We start from the raw sequence: 22,952 nt of genomic DNA, 5'->3' as shown, positions 1-22,952 counted from the left end.
ACTGTTTTCTTACTTCCTGTTTCTTTCTTTACAATATTTCAAACAGCTTCCATTTTGAAACTTCCTGGCAGGTTAAAACTGTGTGCTGGAACCTTTCCCGTTCGCTGACAAGTGCTCTACTTGTCCGCAAAGATCCCGCAACTTTGCCATAATAAAATGTAAATTTCCTGGTATCATCGAAGACCACAATGCTACCTCTGTGTGCAGTTTTACTCAATACTGTATTTGTGTTGTTTCAACATGTAACAGCACTAAATTAGGCTGCAAGCATTAGGCCATTTATACTATTCTTACAGTGCATTTATATTGCATTAATGTAGTTATACAGGTTACACTTTGTTTCAACTCTGCATAACTCTTGTCCTCATTATGTTTGTTATAATGTTGATAAAAGTTCGTATGCTCTAATGTCCAAACAACTTCACATGTATTGTGACCCCTCCAAGGTTTCCTCAGTGTGACTGATGAATGATGTGCCCCCAGTTGTTCAGCCAAGTTGCTTCCATTTAACACACAATATTTTGACGACATATCTGGTGATTTCCTTCAGCTGCTGCTAGTTGCGCTATTACTTGCACTCATTGTCGCGAGTCCAAACAGGCTGTGCACTGAAGTCCAGGCAGAGACAACACGTAACAGCACAATTCTCAGAACTAAAGGATATGACTAAGTATGTCATCAAAATATTGTGAATAAAATATACACAACTATACTGAACACCATTATTAAAAAGTACTGTTACCTCTGAGTTGATAATTATTTAAAATTACAAGTACACCATCACAGACAAAATACTCATTTCTGTATATGTTACGTAGAATAACAATAATAATCATCATTATTTGAGAATTATTGCATACATGCAAATATTATGTACAGCAGTAATCTGTTAATTATAAAAAAAATTGTTACCTACTTGATCAAAAAATCAGAAAATAAAGTATTCTTCGGGGCATCCCAACGAACTAAAATTGAATTACTTGTTGTCCGCTCAATGGTTAAGTTCTGAGGTGGGTAGGGATCTGTAAGTTACGAAATACATACTCAATTAAAAGTTCCAGATTGTTGCAATGAATATACTAAAATGATTATATGTAGAACCATGTTGTTTATTGTTTATCCTTCTTAGACAAAGGTTTCATTCTTTAGCAGGCAGAGGAAAAATTATTTTATTTTATTGTCAATTTTGGTTTTATTTCCACAAATTTCAGTACATTTTTCCCAATTTCCATGTTACATTTTGACAACAATATTTAAAAGATAACAAATTACTAAATTTCTCAACATAAAGACATGTTATGAGGTATGACATGCATCAAATCATAGCAAACTAAACAGTGAAGATGGCACATCTGAGAACAAATCCAGAATGACAGAATGGACTCTTAAACTTTAATAAATGGTCACATGACTATCACGCAAACATCAAAGTATCCTCATTGGGAACACCCAACATGCTTGACACTGAAGCTCTGTTAATAATCACAGTGAGTGTGAAAGCCAACTTTTAATCACAGGGAAGGATTCTGAAACAATGGACATTCAGCAGAATGTGAACCAACACTTTCTTACTGATTATGACTAGTAACTAAAACTACGTCTATCACAGTTGACTTCCACCACTGGGTGATGGGTTTTTTATTGGCCTGCACAAAGTGTAACTCAGAATTTTAAACAGCAACAAGTTATCTACTGGCATCAAGTGTTTAGTTTCACACACAATATGGATGGGTTTAACAATTCCAATCAGTAAAAATTGTTGGTTATCCCAATATCAGACACTAAGCAATTTCAACAGTTTTAGCAGCAAATCATATGAAGTAATCATTATCCGATAGTGCCGATATTTGTCAACTGATGCCTTCCTTCAGAATTAGGACTTTTTACTAGACTTTTTACTATAAAATACAAAAAAAAAAAAATCACGATATTTCTTCAAAACCACCACTTCATAATTATGTTGTCAAGAGCTGCGTGTTTTGGCTAAATTATGTTACTACCTGAACAAAATTTTCACATCATAAATCATCAGGAATGCTAAAAAGTTGAGCATTACACATGTTACAAAGTAAATAAAACATATTTAATTCTTATAAAATTATTGTAGACAAAACTGTATTAATGGGCATAATTACATACTACTAAAATCTCTATAATCTACCTTACTATAGGTCAATGTCTGAAAACATTTGGTGGCATCATAAAATAATAAATTATAGGGCTACACTTCTGTATTATCTTATGTCTGCATATTACCTAGCACCTTATGATTCTACTAGCTGAAAACAAATACTACTCTAATTGTGAACTATGAACTGATGTGATTTCTATTCGAACGGATTCATTATATTCTTAACATTTTACATAAAGGGCTATTAAGGTAAGCGTCACAGGCATTGGTTAACACCATGAAGTGCTGGAAAATAAAAAAGTAAACTACTATAACTCTACTGACTTGGATATCCCAAGGGACAGATTCTGCCTTTTAACTCTTAAGCTATCTCTTATTCATGTCTATCCGTAACATTTCTTTGTAAACCATCTGAGAGTAGTGCAGTCAGTGATGACAGGAAAGGGGAAAAAATATTCTGACACACAGCACAGGAAGAGTGGCTCTTGCTAATGTTTCCATTCAAGCAGCGTGCCACTTCCTTGTTTCAAAGTTTTCACAAAGCGAGGGCATGAAGAACTACGAGAAGTTTGGAAAGTAATTCATGCCACAGATGGAGAGTCTAATGATCACGAAATGTTTCTGCTGTGACTTCTCTGTTTGCCAGTCAAATCTTGGTGACTTCCTCCTCTTCCAGGGTTTGAATCAGCTATCTATGTGCTCCCACAGAAGACTACATTAGTGACTTTGTCTGCAGGGATTGATACTGGAAAGTGAGTACTTTCATATATCATATTATGATGTATTTCCAACAGCAAAATTCATCTATAATATTGTGATGCTTTAAACATGTGTGTATGTATAGCATCCCCTCCCAAACAAATGGATCAATTTCATCCAAATTTGGCACATACTACTTGGGGAATCAGCAATATGGTGGTTAGAATCTCCTAGCTCCCAAGGGAATGGAGATACGTGTGAAAAGGGTTTTTCAACCCCTGACAGCAGATAAACCACTGACATCAGATGGGTACAGCTAAGCGATGAGAGACGGCTGTAATAGGACACCCTTCTTTGGCATTGCCATTTTTTTCCATAGAAGTAGCCGATACCCAGAATAATTTCGAATCTTCTACAGGTTAAAATTATCTCAGCTGTTTCACTAAAAGGATTTCATATGGTTTTGTAAATGATGTGTTATATTTCAGGCTGAAATGTATAAAAAGAAATTAATTTGTTACAATCTATATGTACAGCTAAAATTACTCTTCTTTTAGAAATATTCAAAATTATGAAATATCTGGAATACTTAAAATTCCAATTATTATTCACTCAATCTGATGCTTATTATTAAATTTATTTCTGGATTCATTTACAAAATAATGACATAACTTGCTGAAGATTTTTCTTTTGTTAAGAAAGTTTGTAAACTCTTTTGTTTTGAAAACTCTTTGGAATATGGTTAGTACCACGGAAAGTAGTAGTAGTAGTAGTAGTAGTAGTAGTAGTAGCAGTAGCGGGCATGCCTCTGATGGAAATGGATGTGTTTTTATATCTGGCACTAGCAATATAATTTGTGGTGTTATAGAAGTGGAAATTGTAAAGATGGTGTGACATTGTAAGAATGTGACAAAAAATAAAATTCAAGTATAAGATAGGCAAACCTCCAAGCATTATGTCAACTAGAACCCACAATGTTAAAGATATTTCAGTCTCAAGAACCTACCCGCGGAGGGAGAAGCGGTCAGAGGTCACAAAGTGGGGGAGGAGGACATAGACAGACAGACAGACAGACAGAGAGAGAGAGAGAGAGAGAGAGAGAGAGGACATGGTCAGAGAGAGAGGGGGGGGGGGGGGGAGAACATGGTCAGAGAGACAAAGAGGAGAACCTGGTCAGAACGAGGGAAGCGAGGGCGAAGAACAGGAGGGAGGGGAATGGATAAGAGGCAGGTGGAAGATGGACAGGGGTAGCGGACAGACAGAACAGGAAGGGGGGAGGGGAGGGAACAGAGACAATCATAGAGATGGAGGAGAGGAGGAAGAAATGGGCAGAAACATGAGGAGGAAGAGAGAGAGACAAAGACAGAGGGGGAGGCTGTGATCGATAGAGAAATGAAGAGGAGAGGATGGACAGAGAGGGGGAGAAGGAAATGTGAGCAATTTATGTGCTACACGTATGCACATGGGAAGCTGCAGGTAAAAGGCTATATTTCAATAAATACTTACACACAGCCTGAAAGTATTCATGTGGCTCGCTTCGTAGACCATGACTGATAGCAAATACTTTCACTTCATAGCCTGCTCCAGGGTACAGGTCCTCCAGCACAACATATGACAGAGTTGTTACTTTTGTCACGCTTTGTCCTGTTAAAAACAAAACAAACATAATTCATCAATAACAGTTGCAGGCCACTGTGTGTGAAATGCTTTACAACTACAAGAATGCTGCTTTTTATAGAATTCTCCGTTAATTGCCATCCAAACATTTCACCTGATTCTGATCAATACTGAAATGTGAATCAAGGGAACATGGTCATCATGGACTGTACTTTTTTCAAGTACACTCTTGGAAATGGAAAAAAGAACACATGGACACCGGTGTGTCAGACCCTCCATACTTGCTCCGGACACTGCGAGAGGGCTGTACAAGCAATGATCACACGCACGGTACAGCGGACACACCAGGAACCGCGGTGTTGGCCGTCGAATGGTGCTAGCTGCGCAACATTTGTGCACCGCCGCCGTCAGTGTCAGCCAGTTTGCTGTGGCATACGGAGCTCCATGGCAGTCTTTAACACTGGTAGCATGCCGCGACAGTGTGGACGTGAACCGTATGTGCAGTTGACGGACTTTCAGCGAGGGCATATAGTGGACATGCGGGAGGCCGGGTGGAGGTACCGCCGAATTGCTCAACATGTGGGGCGTGAGGTCTCCACAGTACATCGATGTTGTCGCCAGTGGTCGGCGAAAGGTGCATGTGCCCGTCGACCTGGGACCGGACCGCAACGACGCACGGATGCACGCCAAGACCGTAGGATCCTACGCAGTGCCGTAGGGGACCGCACCGCCACTTCCCAGCAAATTAGGACACTGTTGCTCCTGCGGTATCGGCGAGGACCATTCGCAACCGTCTCCATGAAGCTGGGCTACGGTCCCGCACACCGTTAGGCCGTCTTCCGCTCACGCCCCAACATCGTGCAGCCCGCCTCAGGTGGTGTCGCGACAGGCGTGAATGGAGGGACGAATGGAGACGTGTCGTCTTCAGCGATGAGAGTCGCTTCTGCCTTGGTGCCAATGATGGTCGTATGCGTGTTTGGCGCCGTGCAGGTGAGCGCCACAATCAGGACTGCATACGACCAAGGCACACAGGGCCAACACCCGGCATCATGGTGTGGGGAGCGATCTCCTACACTGGCCGTACACCTCTGGTGATCGTCGAGGGGACACTGAATAGTGAACGGTGCATCCAAACCGTCATCGAACCCATCGTTCTACCATTCCTAGACCGGCAAGGGATCTTGCTGTTCCAACAGGACAATGCACGTCCGCATGTATCCCATGCCACCCAACGTGATCTAGAAGGTGTAAGTCAACTACCCTGGCCAGCAAGATCTCCGGATCTGTCACCAATTGAGCATGTTTGGGACTGGATGAAGCATCGTCTCACGCAGTCTGCACGTCCAGCACGAACGCTGGTCCAACTGAGGTGCCAGGTGGAAATGGCATGGCAAGCCGTTCCACAGGACTACATCCAGCATCTCTACGATCGTCTCCATGGGAGAATAGCAGCCTGCATTGCTGCGAAAGGTGGATATACACTGTACTAGTGCCGACATTGTGCATGCTCTGTTGCCTGTGTCTATGTGCCTGTGGTTCTGTCAGTTTGATCATGTGATGTATCTGACCCCAGGAATGTGTCAATAAAGTTTCCCCTTCCTGGGACAATGAATTCACGGTGTTCTTATTTCAATTTCCAGGAGTGTATTTTGGCTTGTAATAACACAAAAACTTAAATAAACTTTTGAATGAGACCTTCATCAAGTAATTAATACAACAATTATATATTGCTTTTATCTACAGAGGTAACTGTCACAACTCCATTCACAGATGTATGGTCTCCCCTCTGCCAGGAACCGTACAATCAGCAACAACCTCAGTACAATGACAAATATCTGCAGTTTCTTTTGCTGTCATCAGCACAGATGCTTCATTGACTTCTGTTAGGGCATTATGTGAGCATTGATAATACCTCTCCAACTTAACAGGTTCAGGTGGAATACCCATTATAGCACAGAATATCTGGGCTGCTTTTCTACCCTTCCAAATACACCCCATGGCATAGCAAGGGGAATACACCATTTCATAAAATTTGTACGTGTTACACGAGATGTCATTGTACTTTTAGTAGTTTTGCATACTTGGCATTCCACTACGATTCTGCTAGATTGGCTTCTTCTTTTACTTGTGTCCTCACTAAACACAAGCATTTTTTCACTGTTACAGGATTTACATACAGCAGTAGACAAAAGCAATTATGAAAGCTAGCACTACTTTAATTAAAATACAACCATTATTTTCATTATTTACAATGTCAACATTCTTGTTCATCTTTGGTAAGACATTTTAAATTACATTTTTAAGCACTGCCTGGTCGACTTTTAGGCCTAACCTCTCTTTGCTGTAGTGTACTAATTTATTCACTTGTAATACCATTTCGAACATAGTTTTTGCATAGTGCAATGGAAATTGCTGAAGTATGCCTAAAACAATCATAACAACAAGGTCACAATGCAAATGTATTGGGAAAACAAGCAAATTAAAGTAAAATACTTGTATCGACAGAAAGATCAACTGCAATATATCCCTCCTTGCTGTAGAGTCTATACGTTCTTCAAAGATATTAAGGAAATGAGTTGATATGGAAAAGTCAGCACCAAAATTGAATAGTGGGACTTTTAGGCAAGGTTTTGTGTTTGACAATAGCATAACACCTAGTCCTTTAAAAAACATGCACTGCATCTGCATTGAAAAGGCAGCTAAACACAAAAATGGTGAGGTAATACACATGAAGTATACATCTTTACAATCAGGATTGATCACAGAATTTTGTTTATTTTAAGCAAAATTTTCATTTTTGAATCCTCATGATGTCCAACTTCCTTTAAATGAGAATACACAGTGCTGTGACATTTGGGGAGATTAGACAAAAGATAATGACAACTTTGAATTGGAATCCCCCTGCCCTAAAGCCAGACAGGCTGGGCTCAAAAGGATTATGGTAAGTTCCACAAGGTCACACTCTCCTTTTCAGGAAAAAAACCAAACATAAGGTTTAAAAATAAATTAATTAAATTAAAAAGATTTACAAGAACAAATGGTGAAGGATGGGCTGCCATCAGATCAAATGCACATCAGATGTGGCCTGTGGTATGCGCATCACTGGCTTCAATTGTGAGAGTCTTTTTGTTGTGCCTATCTGTGTTTCAGCATTTCTGCTACATGGTGAGCAGCAACTTTCCTTCTCATAATTGTTACATTCCATCCTGGACTGACCACTGTTTGATCCCTGGCTTCAAGGGTTGTTATTCTTTCATGTGTCCCTCTTTGTCAGTACTACTTTTCTTTGTATTTGTTTTCTACTGTCTACGTAATAGTAATTACCTTAAGTCTTCATTCATAGCCTCTCTTTGATTTGTTTAAGGTCTCTAAAATCCATCAACAAACAGTTTTTACATGCTTTCCTAGTGATGCTTGGTACAACAGCATTTTAACAGTGTGGGCCTAATAGACTGCAGTCCAATATTTCAACTGACAGGCATGCAAAAACAATCTAAATATGAGTTATCCAAACCCAAAAATAATTAAAATGTATCTTTAGTTAAAGATTTAAAACAAAGTTTGAGACTGGTTACTGGTTTTAAGTTAAATTTCCTCTGTATTGTAAATGGCCATCTAGCTAAATATATCTGTGTTTATATGCCTTTTCAAAGCAGATGCAGTGCATGTTTTTTAAAGACCTAGCTGTCATACTACTGTCAAATGACTGACAATATATATTCGCAAGAACTTTGTACAGCAATTATACATTTTCTTTCAAAATATTCTATCATAATATATTCCTGCTGTCACCAAGACAAGTAAAAACTAGGTTAATGAAACAGTAATAAGACAAAATGTATATTTAGACATTTCTGTATTGTAATAATAAAAACTTAGTTTTATTGAGGCTGCAAACAGAACCAGGAGACGTATTCTACCACAAATAGGTTCCAGTTTTTCAAAATCATTTCTTTTAACTTCTAAGACATACCTGTGTCATTCCTCTTGTATATCACTTCAAACTTGTCCTGGCGAGTCTGAACATCACATTTCCAAGTAATGTTCAAACCTTTCTCCATGGGCAGCAGGTCTTTAATGATGGGTGCGGAGGGTCCTGTCAATTTTTATTGCAAACATTGTAAATAAATGCAGCTAAATCCACAACACATTTTCAATACAAAGATCAGATGATGAAATTAGGTATTTTCAACTTGCTATATATTTACTTAGCTATCTGTTACTGATTGCGAGTATAGAAGTAAGGTCCCGGGAATATTCTATATTTTTAAATTTTAGGTAAAACTGGCTGTTTCTCTCATTTCTAACATTTAATTAGTGTCATACAGTGGCCTTGGAATGGGATGTTTAACTACTGCCTTACACATAAAACTACTAATGCAAACTGTCATGAATCACTTGTTCCAAGTCTAAAAATGGGTATTGCGTATAAAATAAAAATTGGTTTCTTATATGATACAAGTCAAAAAACATGGACATGCAACCATAAGTTTGAAGGTAAGTTACTGTTACACATCAGCTTCATGAAAAATATTTTCACTCGAAAAAGTTGTAGCTCTAAGTAAACCATAGCAAATTCTTGTACATACTTACTAGTGGCAGCATAGATGCTGGTTCCATTGCTTTCTAACTGATTAGAAACTGCTTGCACTGTGATGGAATAGTTTCGACCGGGAAGTAGAGACTCCACCACTACATGAGGTTTGTCAACATACAGCCAGTTAGTGTCCCCCTGAACAGTCTCCACCTCGTGATAACTTATCTGTGGTCACATCAGAAGGGAAAAAGAGTATGTTAGCCATGGACCAGTAGTTCACAATTTTAATTTCACATGTAAAAAAATCTGTTTACACATATTTTGAATTGGAAGTTGGAAAAACTATATCAGATGTTGCTTTAAAACATTGTAATGCAGTTATTCTGAATTAACATGTGGGGCTACTATAAATTGTTTATTCATTTCCAAAGGTCTATATTTTCCAATATGTTATATGTACAAATATGACTGATGTGTGAACAGAAGCATAAACTCCCCTGAGTTTGCATTGTGTCCACAATTTGGCGTAAGGGTGCAGTGCCTGGACAAAATGGCAACAAAGCAAGAAAAGAGTTATTCTGTGTTGGAATATGTAAAATATTTATCTATTAAAACAGCACAGCATGCATTCAGAAGGAATTACAGCATGCATTCAGAAGGAATTATGGAAAGGAACTGCCATACACAGAGAGCACTGGGCATTGTTATTGATAAATCATGAACATGGGTTGTCTCAGTAAACAAAAAGGTACCAGTTGATCATGTGTGCTAGATGGAACCATGTAGAGGGAGAGCACACTCAAGTAGCAGTTGTTCGTAGTCCATCTCATGACCAACATTCCCATCCTCCATGCTTAAATTATATTAAACACTTTTTGGTTCATGAATGTATGAAACAAGATGTCAAGGTTATTTTTACTGTGAAATGGTACATACTGTTCTGACACTTAGTTCAATTTTGCACTTTCTTGTTAATATTTAGTATTTAAAAAATGCTTGACTTAATATTTTTTATATTGTTTCCACCAGGAAATATGACGATGGGCAAAACCCAAAACATGCATTTGCAATAAATGCACCAAGAAACAGCTAGTACAAGTTTGTTTGTGACTACTCAGCTTTTCCAAAATCCAATCAATTATATCACAGGTTTTAATTACTGAATAACTCAGCCCTTTACTTACTACACTAAGGCTGAATGAAGGATATTATAAGTCATTTCCTTCTCTCTCTCTCTCTCTGTCTCTCTCTGTCTCTCTCTCTCTCTCTCTCTCTCTCTCTCTCTCTCTCTCTCTCTCTCTCTTGCTGAACTAAGGCTGGTTGTTAGTAGAACTCTTCATAACTGAGTAAATCCGCTAAGAGACTTTTGCCAGTATGCCCCATGGCTTAAAGGTATTACATATTATCCTTATAACACCTTTCTGTGACATGAATGTTTTCTTCCTCAACGACGTGGTGCCCTGAAATATGATACTACAAGACACTGGTGAACCTAGAATATCAAGTGTCATTTATAGATTTCTCCTTGCACAGTATTTCTAGCACTGTGGTCAGGCCCCATGGAGTATGGAATTTGTTGTATTGTGCTTTGAAAGAAGCAGGTGAAAAGTACACACTGTGAACATAATGCTTTACATGCCAATATACTGAACGTAAGTGATGTTACAACCAGTAGCATTACTACGAAAGATAGTACCATCAACCACATATAACTGACAATAGCCAATAGTCACTTGACATAACTGGAAACCAAAGAAAATGTTGTTAAATAACCTTACTCAGCAAACAAGATTTCTTATTTAGAAACATATATACATCAATGTTTTCTGTCAACACTGTCAGCAAGTTATGATGAGGACAGGGATCTATGAGACCTAACTGAATATGTCGTCATGTGTGAACACGTCAAAGTCACACTTGCCAAATAACCGTGGCAATGGTAAGACGCCATATTGAGGACACGACTGTTACCTTGAAAGCACTGTATATTTAGTGAATGAAGATGCAGATATGCAAATACAGTACCTTAAACAGAAGACAGATTAATTTAACAGCTGCAGAAATGGAATGATTGGATATGTCTTACAAAAACCCTCCTAAAGAATGGAATGTTGGGATATCACCTTACAAGAACACTGCTACATAGGAGCCAACTTCACTACAAGAGTTTCCTACGGAAGACTGAATGTAAGAGCAAACCATTGCACTTTCCCATTATTGCAGCTCACGTGCTTTTCATTTTAATAAAAAATGCTACTCTTTACTATCATCTCAAAAATAAAGAAAAAATGCCGATTTCACTGCAGCTTACATTATTCCAACAAATTTACTTGTAATTTTTAAATGTTAAAGCAACAGTATACCTATAAACAGTTGGTAACAAGTCATGAAAAAATGAGTTATTTTTCAAAAATAATCTCAGACGGGTAATCCACAAGTTGAGTAGGGTGGGTGGGGGGTAAGGGGATGAAGGAGATTGGGGGGGAGGGGGGGGGGGGGGGAGGGGTAATGATGGTCAATAAGAAAGTTAACTGTAATAGCCAACTGCATGGTTGTTCTCCAAAATAAGTCATCATATCACCATTCTATATAAGGAGACCTCTGACGGAAAAGCATAAGCATTGAGTAGTCGATAGGCACACACAAAAGACAGAAGCTTCCAGAGTTACTCTATCCCTCCAAGGATAACACCAAAGGCCAGCAAGTTTCTTTCTATTACGTGAATGTATCGACAGCTCAACATTTCTGCTATTTGGCGAGTGCTCTATTTTAATGCATAAGTACTTACATTCTAGAAAAATTTGTCTACACCATAATTCTTTATAGATTTTGGCACGGTAAAGTTTTCACAAATTTTTTGGACAGGCTTTACTTACTCAATTTGCTGATGATCAAGCACTTGTAAATTAAAGCTGTCTCTTCCTCTAAAAAAAAAGGTCTTAAGAACATGGTAATTTCATGTGAGAAAGTACCAAGTTTCCAATACAACTCAAAAACACTATGTGAAAGGAAGCCAACTGTCCAACCGAGTGCATTATGCATTGGTGCATATGACAAACATGAACAAGTAGGTCACAACATGACATTGATTATTCTAGTGTTGGACATCTGCTGACACATAATATACAACTGCATGAGCATTCATCACAATTGCTTCACTTTCTTTGTGGAGATATAATAATTGGCATTAAGTGGGAAACTGTTTTATACAAGACCTTAAATTGAAAAATGTTTGCAGCGATTAAAACAGAATTCAATTTCCATGGCAGGTGACACTGCTCTTCAAGAATTACCTTGTAATTATCCTGAAAACTTGAGTTATCTGGTGTCCATGTAATAGACACAAGACCAGTACTCTCATCAGTAACTGCTTGTACATCCAGGACTGGCAGAGGCTCTGCAAAAAATTATTTAAGAAAATAAATAACTACACAAATCACACACCTCAGTAACCTAATTTTAGCTCTTCTTCAACATTACCTTCAACCCTCTGGTATTAAGAACTGTGTGTTATTGTATGTGCAGTTGAACTGCAAGCCTATACTCATAATTGGCTACCTCTAAATTTAGCATGCTAGCAACATAATCAACAACAGCACTTCAGAACATTTTGAACTTTGTTACCTACATCAATATAATGAAATATATCTAAAAACAAAATTGATGTGACCTACCAAACAAAAGCGCTGGCAGGTCGATAGATACACAAACATACACACAAAATTCAAGCTTTTGCAACCAACGGTTGCTTCTTCAGGAAAGAAGGAAGGTGAGGGGAAGACGAAAGGATGTGGGTTTTAAGGCCTTTACAAATGTCTGCTTGCGTCTGTGTATGTGCAGATGGATGTGTGTGTGTGTGTGTGTGTGTGTGTGTGTGTGTGTGTGTGTGTGTGTGTACCTGTCCTTTTTTCCCCTTACGGTAAGTCTTTCTGCTACCAGGATTGGAATGACTCCTTACCCTCTCCCTTAAAACCCACATCCTTTCGTCTTTCCCTGTCCTTTCCTTTTTCCTGAAGAAGCAACCGTTGGTTGCAAAAGCTTGAATTTTGTGTGTATTTTTGTGTTTGTTTGTGTATCTACACTCCTGGAAATGGAAACAAGAACACATTGACACCGGTGTGTCAGACCCACCATACTTGCTCCGGACACTGCGAGAGGGCTGTACAAGCAATGATCACACGCACAGCACAGCGGACACACCAGGAACCGCGGTGTTGGCCGTCGAATGGCGCTAGCTGCGCAGCATTTGTGCACCACCGCCGTCAGTGTCAGCCAGTTTGCCATGGCATACGGAGCTCCATCGCAGTCTTTAACACTGGTAGCATGCCGCGACAGCGTGGACGTGAACCGTATGTGCAGTTGACGGACTTTGAGCGAGGGCATATAGTGGGCATGCGGGAAGCCGGGTGGACGTACCGCCGAATTCCTCAACATGTGGGGCGTGAGGTCTCCACAGTACATCGATGTTGTCGCCAGTGGTCGGCGGAAGGTGCACGTGCCTGTCGACCTGGGACCGGACTGCAGCGACGCACGGATGCACGCCAAGACCGTAGGATCCTACGCAGTGCCGTAGGGGACCGCACCGCCACTTCCCAGCAAATTAGGGACACTGTTGCTCCTGGGGTATCGGCGAGGACCATTCGCAACCGTCTCCATGAAGCTGGGCTACGGTCCCGCACACCATTAGGCCGTCATCCGCTCACGCCCCAACATCGTGCAGCCCGCCTCCAGTGGCGTCGCAACAGGCGTGAATGGAGGGACGAATGGAGACGTGTAGTCTTCAGTGATGAGAGTCGCTTCTGCCTTGGTGCCAATGATGGTCGTATGCATGTTTGGCGCCGTGCAGGTGAGCGCCACAATCAGGAATGCATATGACCGAGGCACACAGGGCCAACACCCGGAATCATGGTGTGGGGAGCGATCTCCTACACTGGCCGTACGCCTCTGGTGATCGTCGAGGGGACACTGAATAGTGAACGGTACATCCAAACCGTCATCGAACCCATCGTTCTACCATTCCTAGACCGGCAAGGGAACTTGCTGTTCCAACAGGACAATGCACGTCTGCATGTATCCCGTGCCACCCAACGTGCTCTAGAAGGTGTAAGTCAACTACTCTGGCCAGCAAGATCTCCGGATCTGTCCCCCATTGAGCATGTTTGGGACTGGATGAAGCATCGTCTCACGCGGTCTGCACGTCCAGCACGAACGCTGGTCCAACTGAGGCGCCAGGTGGAAATGGCATGGCAAGCCGTTCCACAGGACTACATCCAGCATCTCTACGATCGTCTCCATGGGAGAATAGCAGCCTGCATTGCTGCGAAAGGTGGATATACACTGTACTAGTGCCAACATTGTGCATGCTCTGTTGCCTGTGTCTATGTGCCTGTGGTTCTGTCAGTGTGATCATGTGATGTATCTGATCCCAGGAATGTGTCAATAAAGTTTCCCCTTCCTGGGACACTGAATTCACGGTGTTCTTATTTCAATTTCCAGGAGTGTATCAACCTGCCAGCGCTTTTGTTTAGTAAGTCACATCAACTTTGTTTTTAGATATATTTTTCCCACGTGGAATTTTCCCTCTATTATATTCAATATAATGAAAGATTGTTAAAACTTCAATTAGCAATTATTGAAGAGCTTCCTCAACATTGCGCACTTGTCATAAGAGAATTACTTTAAGACTGCATCTTTTGTCTAAAATCAATACTGTTCAAAATTAGGTAGTCCAATCCACAAGTTAGTGGCAGCATAGTCTTCTGCAGACAGCCTTCTCTTGTGTAACCAGAAACCAGAAAAATGGAATATAGACAATTTTTCATGAGTCATGGATGCTGGGACCGAAATACTGTCACATTATACCCATCAAAATCTGAAAGCAGGGTCGTCAGTGAAATACAAGACTTACCATTGGAACAATGTTTATTACAAACAGCAACATACAGCCATAACAGAACAGAACTCTGGATGTATAGTGCAGCTATTATAAAAACATAGAATATTCCTGAATATAGGTAAACTAAAATATAAGAAATTTGGAGAACCTTCCAGAAATGATAAATACTTTATAACAAATAACTGCTCATGGTTATGTTTGGACTGGTGGCCAGTCAGTGGCCTTAACTGCTACACCACATTGTATGCAGCACAGCTTGCGGCATAACTCCCTCTCCTTGAACAAAGGCAACTCGTTGTTTCAGAAGTTCTTATTGGGGCCAACTACACCATCCTTTATTGAGATCTTGTTAATGGTCCTATGAATGACAGCTCTGGTGGATCCTTGCATTCTTGTCATGTTGTCACATACTCTTCATTATGATGAGCAATGAGAGTAGACCCTTCATGGTCAGTGAGGACGTCTTCAGTTTCTTTGAACAAGAATTTCCCATCATCAATCTGCATCTCAAGACCGTAGTAGCACTTTATATAGATGACACAAGTGGTGCCCCTGCACTTTTACCTTCTTAATTGGGGGTCATAATCTTCAACTTTGTATGTGACATTAAAAATAAAGTGACAAAGAATATGATTTGGCCCAAATTAGTATTTTAGCAACTTTTCTCATAGACCCACTTTCCAAACAGGTTTAAGATCCATATAGTCTCTAGGGCTGTACCTTATTGACCAGAGCTTGATGTTACAGTGCTCTCAGTCTTTCGGCTCAGTGTCCATGGCCCATAAGTCGGCCAGCTGTTTTGCTTCTTCGGTCCTTGTGATGAAGTGTTTCACTTACCTTGAGTACAGTCTGGATGAAATGGGAGTAGTGTATCCACTGTTCTTTCGGCCTCAAGACCATGGAGCAGGGAGAACTGTGTGAAGACCACAGTCTCTTGCTTGACTCTTCTGTATACAAGTGACACAAAGGGCAGTACTGTATCCCAATCACACTGTTTGAAATCAACATACACAGATAGCACATCAGTCAATGTCTCACTGAAGTCTTTTGTGAAGCTAATAGTCTGTGAGTGGTAGGCAGTTGTTATTCTGTGGTTGATGCTGCGATTTACACTAAACCGCTATGAGATGAAGCAGACTTACAGATGTCCTGACCACACTTTCTATTATTTCCAAACTTGCCTTACGCATTTTGACATTCGGTCATTTTCAAAGGTTATAAAATACAACAGAAAACTGCTATTAAAATATATGAAAATATGTTACATTTCACCATTGTTTAGAGACATAGTATAGTAAGTAGAATATGGTTGTTTAGCTTTTCAGTGTTGTGTCAGTCACAGAAAATTCTCCAAAAGATACATTGTATCTCGTCAACATTCTTAAGCCAGAGAGAAGTGTGAACAGCTATCAAAGAACTAATTAGAAACACCTCCATAAGACAAGGAAATATCTTCCCTGCTATTTGTTCTAGAAAAAATTGGCATCTCCCTGCAAAAATCCTTAAAAGGTATGTGCATGAGTACAGAAGTCTTTTATGAATCACCAGTAGTACGACCACACACCGAGAAAATTTCTCACATCGTAACTGTGCCAAGGAGTCTGAAAGTCTGTGACTGCTCTTTTTCTCTTTTGACTGTCACAAATCAATCACCATTCACAAGATACCCCAAGATTCTTATTTCTTGGACAGTGAAGAGGCACTTTTTCTGATTCCAGCAGAGGGCTGTAGTCTGAATACAGTTCAGCACGGTTGTCGCGCAACTTCGATGTTCTTCAAATGTCTTAAAAATATGGCAAAAACCATCTAGTTAGAAAAGACATGCCATCCGTTTAAAGTATTGGAGTAAGTTGTCCACCATACGTTTGAAAGTGGCTGCAGCATTATACAGTCAAGACAGCATAACTTTAAACTTATACAGGCCATCAAGACTCATGAAAGCAGTATTTTCCTGGAACAGCATCATCAATCTCAAACTGCCAGTAGCCTTTCTGTGTGCCTATAGTTGAAAAATACTAGCTCCATTTGAGTATTATAGGGTGTCATCAATGCCCAGCAATGGGTGGACAGCTTTTTTCATGATTTTATTCAGTCATCTGTAACCGACACAGAAACATGATGTACCATCCTCCTTCATAAGATTCAGTGATGCCATCTTGAAGCATCTTCTTCTCCACTTCCTCTCAGACTATCTGTTGATCAGTTGGGCCAGATCCTATTGTTAGTTTCGTAGATGTCTGATGTGGTAATGGAGCACATGCCTGGGACGGTGGCACTAAGCTGTCCTTCCTCGACTGTTTTGGCTGTCACTATGCTTATGCCTTTTGAGACAGATTCATGATAGTTAGTGGTCTTTCACCACCTAAAATAATTATGATAATCATTGGCATGTATATTTATTTTGAGAGTGTGAGTAGCTTTTTGAAACCGGCCAAAGCTACACAGTTTATCTGAATATCTCAAATGATGAATGGAGCTCGTCTATATGATAATGGAAGGGCAACAATGTCTTCAACAACAACTCCCCAAAGAAATTTTTTTGTGTGTGCTTGTTGGAAAGGCTTCCTCAATCTGGAGATCTGATCTTTCATAGTCTATGACTGCTTGTGAAGCCTCCACCAAATCCCATACCAGAATAATATTATGAGTACATTCTGCTAAAATGACAAATTTGAAAGGCTCACCCTGTCACTGATACTTATTCTTGCCGGACATATATTGCACCAGTGACTTTCAGCACAATAACTTTCCTATCAGGGAACATAGCCTTTTTAGTTAACAATGAAAAGCATTTGAATTTACAGAAAGAAAATCCCTTGAATCAATTAGTGCCTGGACAAGTCTGCCATCAGTGGTGACATAAACGAGATTTTCTGGTATCTTCATGACTATGATTCATGTGACCTCAGTTCCACACACAGATGGTCGCCTCGCTTAGTTCTCCTGAAATTGGCAGATAAGTGAGCAGTTGGTACATTTGCAGAGCGATGGGGAACGGGTACAGTGTGTTAGGGAGCAACCTTGTACAGGATATAGAAATGGTCTTCCCCCCTCCCCGGTATCCATAATGGAAACAAACCAGTGTGTGTTGCCCTCTGTCCTCCAACTGTCTTTTCTTCTGTAGGGTGTTGTACTTGGCAGAGAAGTTGGTTGTGCCGGTGTTGGTTGGATACTGCATTCACATTTGACAGCCGAGGCATTACATAGAGTAGGCTGAGTTCATTCTTCCTGGCACATTCGACTGAAGACAGAAATTGGTACTAACGGTTGACACACTTCTTTTTCTAAATTCTGTATAACTCCTGAAGCATCAGGTCAACACTGATGGCTTCTACCTCTTGCTTACTCAGTCCGACACTTCTGGTTGCCATAAAGTACTGTATCCCTCCTCTCTTCCTACCTGGTGTAGGAGAGGGTGGTGGTCATCCACAACTGTCATTGGACTACATCTGGAATCCAGTCACACTTCTTTTGTCTCACTTTTCAGCTGCATTTTAAACTCGTAACCTTCAGCCAGTGACGCTAACTGCTACGTCACACTGTATGCACCACAGTCTGAGGCACTTAAATATGTGAAATAACAGAGGTTTCTGTAAGAACAATGCTACCAGTTTCACAAGATCATTGGTCTATCCATGTCTAAGACTGCAATTTGTATCTTAATTTCACGTCTGTCTTTTACCATGGAGCCCTTATGTAATGTGATTTCTCTTCATCACACTTTTTCAGAAATTTGACCTCATAATTACAATCTTTTTCTGATTATATTTAATTTATCAACATTCTACATTTACATGTAATTAAAGTGAAAAAGCCTGCAAGACAGAAATAATCAGTGCATGCCACAATCCTGTGGGGTTATATGGTGTGCTAGCCCTTCATTCCCCGTCAGGAAGGAGGTTTTGGTTTGGAACAGTAGGGGTTGAGTTTGAAGTGTCAAAAGTGGGCATTGCACCAGTTGACTTCTTATGGGAGCGTGAAAGCGTCCGAGACTCTACAGAATGTTCCTCTAGAATGTTTGAGAATTTTCTGAATTGTCCCATTACTCTATGTGGTGGGGATACTTTCCAGCTCGGAAAGTTATATACTAGCAGATCAAGGGAAAGTCGAAGTTATAGAAAGTGAAATAAATTTAAATGAAAGTGAATTGCTTATGGTGGTGAACAGTGTATTCAGTGAAATTTTAGGGATCTTGCCATCAGCGAATTGAAAAGAAATTAAACAGATGACAAGGAAGAAGCATGTTCAGCTTCAAAAGAAAGAAAACTTATAAAGTGAGAGAAAACAAATGAACAACAAGATGAAATAAGAGAAGTGAAACACACTGCTAAAGAAACAAGGTTACAAAATGAAGTAGAATTACAATGACTGAAAATTGAGAAAGACAATGACTGAAACCATGTAAACAATACATTAGTGTTCAACACCGCCAGTTCAGCTGTCATAAGAAATTCAGTAGAGAAACATCAGAAATGTGTCACACGAGTGAAAAAATTCAATTAGCATCCCTGGAAGTGCCTGCATTGGAATTATTTCATTATATGACAGAAGAAATTCTGGAACAGAAATATTTTCTGCAAAACTTGAAATTGTACAATGCTTGCATTCAAATGACATCATTTGGTGCTACATCCATGAGCAGTGAAGAACATCAATTCAATCCCAGGTTCTGATTCAAGAAAAAATCTATGATAGAGTGAGATCTTTGTTAGCACTGTCAAACAAATCTTATAAATTTTCCAAGTGTATTTAATTGATGTTGAACAAACAGAAGTCCAGCAATGTTGTGCAAATATAAGTGGACTAAGAGGGGGAAATCATTGAAGAACTACAGAGAGATTTTACACAAGTACAATAAATTGGGTCCCATATTCAGTAAAGCACTGAACCAAAAGGTATCCAATGAACATAAAGCTGTGATTCGAGTTGACAAAAGACCAGTTGGAGAACACAAACATTGATTCAATGCACATAAAGTCAATGAAATTACCAATGTAATTGTGAACAGTTACTATACAAGTTGTGATAGTAATTACTCAATGTAGAAAAGCACATTATGACATCTCACGGAAACACGCCATTCTTACAATGTGTTTCAACATTTGCGAATTTTTAAAATGTTCTCCATGTTCTACAAAGAAATGAACAAATGAGTGACAGAGCACTTTATTTTAAATTAGCATATTACTGAATACTCATGTTGATTTAAAATTACTTTAGAGAATTTCTGAGCATTCAAGAGTAATTCTGAATTTTACTTCTTCAAAATTTTTTTTTAAATTCATATTTGCGATGTTCTCATGTGACTTGGAATGTTCTCAGAAAACATGTGAAAATAATGACCAAGTGAAGCAGGTCTTTTTCAGCTAGTGTTAAATACAACTGATTGTACTTTCTGGCATAAGAAAGTCGTAATACTGTCACAGGAGTATCATGTAGTATCAATGCTCAGAGTAACACAAATCTTCAAATTAATATGTAGTATGAAATAACCTGAATTAAGAGGCACTATTATTTCAGTGTAAGAGAAAAAGATGACTACTCACTTAACGTGACATTTCCTGTAACTGGCCAGCTGGTGACCTTTCCAGAAACAGTTTTTATTACCACCTGGTATGTGTGACCTGGCTCCAGATTTTCCTTGAACTCCCAAACAGTTGGCTCCCCTCTATTTACAGATACAGGTGTGGGTCTTCGAAGTCCTGCTGCTATTAACACCTGGTATTTATCAAATTCACTGTGTGGAAAAAGAGAGAAAGAAATCAGCACACATGTACAACAACAACTAGAAATAGTGTTACACAACCCCCCCCCCCTCACACACACACACACAGGGATGGTAAAACACGAAGAATACACAGCACTCCAGCAGCACCTCGCATGCTGCCCTGGTCTGCTCAGTTGGCTACCGTCATGCACTGCAGGCTGGGGAGCTGGTTATTCTTCGTGCTATCCTTTTCCTTTTAATAAGTATCAGTAAAACAAATATCACACTAGACTAATTTCAGACTGCTCCATCAAACAGGCTTGTAAAATTCTGCTTCACATGAAATAATAATGAGCACGATTCATTTCAAGGCTAGCTCCATCTACACATTGCAAAGTCAAAGTAGCAAATATCTGCCAAAATACCAGGTAAACTGTGCATGACAACTCTTAGGTGAAGTTCACTGGCCAGTATAACGTGCTGGGTTCTATTAGTCAAAAATTCTTCAAATGACTCCCATATTTGTGAAGATACTATATATGATTGCATCTTCGTTAATAGCTACCAATGTAGTACAGCATTAAAAGCGTTCCTAAAGTCTAGGAAGATAGAAACCACCTGTTTGCATAAATCTGCTATTTACACAGTATTTTGAGTGATATAAGGTAATCTGTGTTTCACACTCATTCTTGCCTATTTACATATATTTCTATTAAATTACAACACAGCTGTAGCCTCCCACTAACAGTGTTCATGCAGAACAGATAAGAGTAAGCTGAAAAGTACTGCCTCTTAAATTTTTATGCAAAAACTCTTACAGCATTTTAAGTAAAACTGTAGTGTTCTGAGAATTTCCGTGTAAATTCTAGAAGCACTCAGCCTTCGACCATCTCGAACACACGATATTTTCAATATAAGAGTGAGAGAGCCTATCTACTGTATGTTGCACATCTGTGTGTGTAGGTCCGAAGTATTTTGAGAATTTCCGTATAAATTCTAGAAGCACTCAGCCTTCGAGCATCTCGAACACACGATATTTTCAATATAAGAGTGAGAGAGCCTATCTACTGTATGTTGCACGTCTGTGTGTGCAGGTCCGAAGTGTGTAATAACAAGCCTGTAGACACGGCGGTCGAACGGCACCGACAAGTGTTTGCCGGTCACGCCATGGAAGTTTAATGAAAGATCACGGCAGACTCAAGGAACTTCTGTGTTTTTCCATGCTGTTTTATAACTTTGACTATTGTAGTGAAAAAAAAGAACAACAACTGAAATATTGTTAAATGGACGCTTGTCTTGGACTTGGAGAAAATAAGACATGTATTCAGATTCAGGATGAGTATTGACTTGGTTTTTAAGCCAACTTTCTCTTATGTGTATATGAACTTTGTTTCTAACCACTGAACACGTGAGGAGACTTGCTTGACAAATTTTGTTTATGTGGAGAATGAGATCTGTAAAAGTTTTTATGTTTGAATAAACATCTTTAAGTGAAGCAAAAGAAACTGCGTATGTCTGCTTATTTTTTTATAAGTAGAAAGAGTCTTAAAATACCTGTTCCTCGCAAATATACTTCGGAGAAGAAGAGAAAAGGAGGCTGCAGAAGCAAGCTAACCAGCAAAGAAAGTCAGCTGACAATCTCAAGTAAGTCGTATCATTAAAGAAGTGGGAGTTTACACACAAACTTCGCCACTGTAAGTTGTCCAAAGCATTAGAACGTGGCGACAGTGTGAAAGGACAGAAGAAAACAGGAATTTTGAGACAAAAACAAGATAAGAAGATATCGTGTTGCCGTAGCAACTGAGCATAATCAGACAAAAAAGAATCATTCCAAGAAACTGAATTAAGCCCAAAGTATCCAATGGAGAAAATGCGTGAACGTAAAAAAGGAGAAGACATAAGAAAGTCACAACGTTAAAAACCAGAGAGAAGATTTTGAAATATTTGACTAAGAAGAGATACGCCTAGAACGGTACAACTATAAAGATCTGGTGTGGGGAGTATACAGCTCTCACACGCATTGCAGGGACGCAGACGTGGAAACCAGCCTACATCCAACGTTGCCGGCACCAGCTGCTGTTCACCGGTGCTGACCTGCCGTCACATCCGCTCACCTATGCTGTGAGACGTCTATGCCAGGTGAGCACAAAATAAAACTTTAGTACCTTAGCAAGCAGGGATACAAACCACTGAATGAACTTTGTTAGCGTAGTATGTTGCTGTTGTTGTTGTTGTTGTTGTTGTTGTTGTTGTGGTCTTCAGTCCTGCAACTGGTTTGAAGCAGCTCTCCATGCTACTCTATCCTGTGCAAGCTGCTTCATCTCCCAGTACTTACTGCAACCTACATCCTTCTGAATCTGCTTAG

The 22,952-nt window shown here is 39.7% G+C and overlaps 1 protein-coding gene across 4 annotated transcripts in view; it reads right to left on the bottom strand.

Moving 5' to 3' along the window:
* LOC126354729 (tyrosine-protein phosphatase 10D) overlaps window positions 1–22,952 on the bottom strand; it is a 341,160-nt gene that overhangs the window by 85,520 nt on the left and 232,688 nt on the right. For all 4 annotated transcript variants that reach the window (XM_050004587.1, XM_050004588.1, XM_050004589.1 and 1 more), the window contains exons 8-13: window positions 20,427–20,617; window positions 12,278–12,381; window positions 9,041–9,209; window positions 8,421–8,543; window positions 4,337–4,474; window positions 917–1,022 (exon numbers count right to left, since the gene is read on the bottom strand). In XM_050004587.1, coding sequence (XP_049860544.1) covers window positions 917–1,022; window positions 4,337–4,474; window positions 8,421–8,543; window positions 9,041–9,209; window positions 12,278–12,381; window positions 20,427–20,617 — 831 coding nt within the window. The remainder of the gene's footprint in view (window positions 1–916; window positions 1,023–4,336; window positions 4,475–8,420; window positions 8,544–9,040; window positions 9,210–12,277; window positions 12,382–20,426; window positions 20,618–22,952) is intronic.

This window comes from Schistocerca gregaria, chromosome 3, assembly GCF_023897955.1.
Source record: "Schistocerca gregaria isolate iqSchGreg1 chromosome 3, iqSchGreg1.2, whole genome shotgun sequence".
Lineage (NCBI taxonomy): Eukaryota > Metazoa > Arthropoda > Insecta > Orthoptera > Acrididae > Schistocerca > Schistocerca gregaria.
The sequence above is the reverse complement of the archived record's forward strand: the minus strand, read 5'-3'. Positions and strand labels throughout refer to the sequence as shown.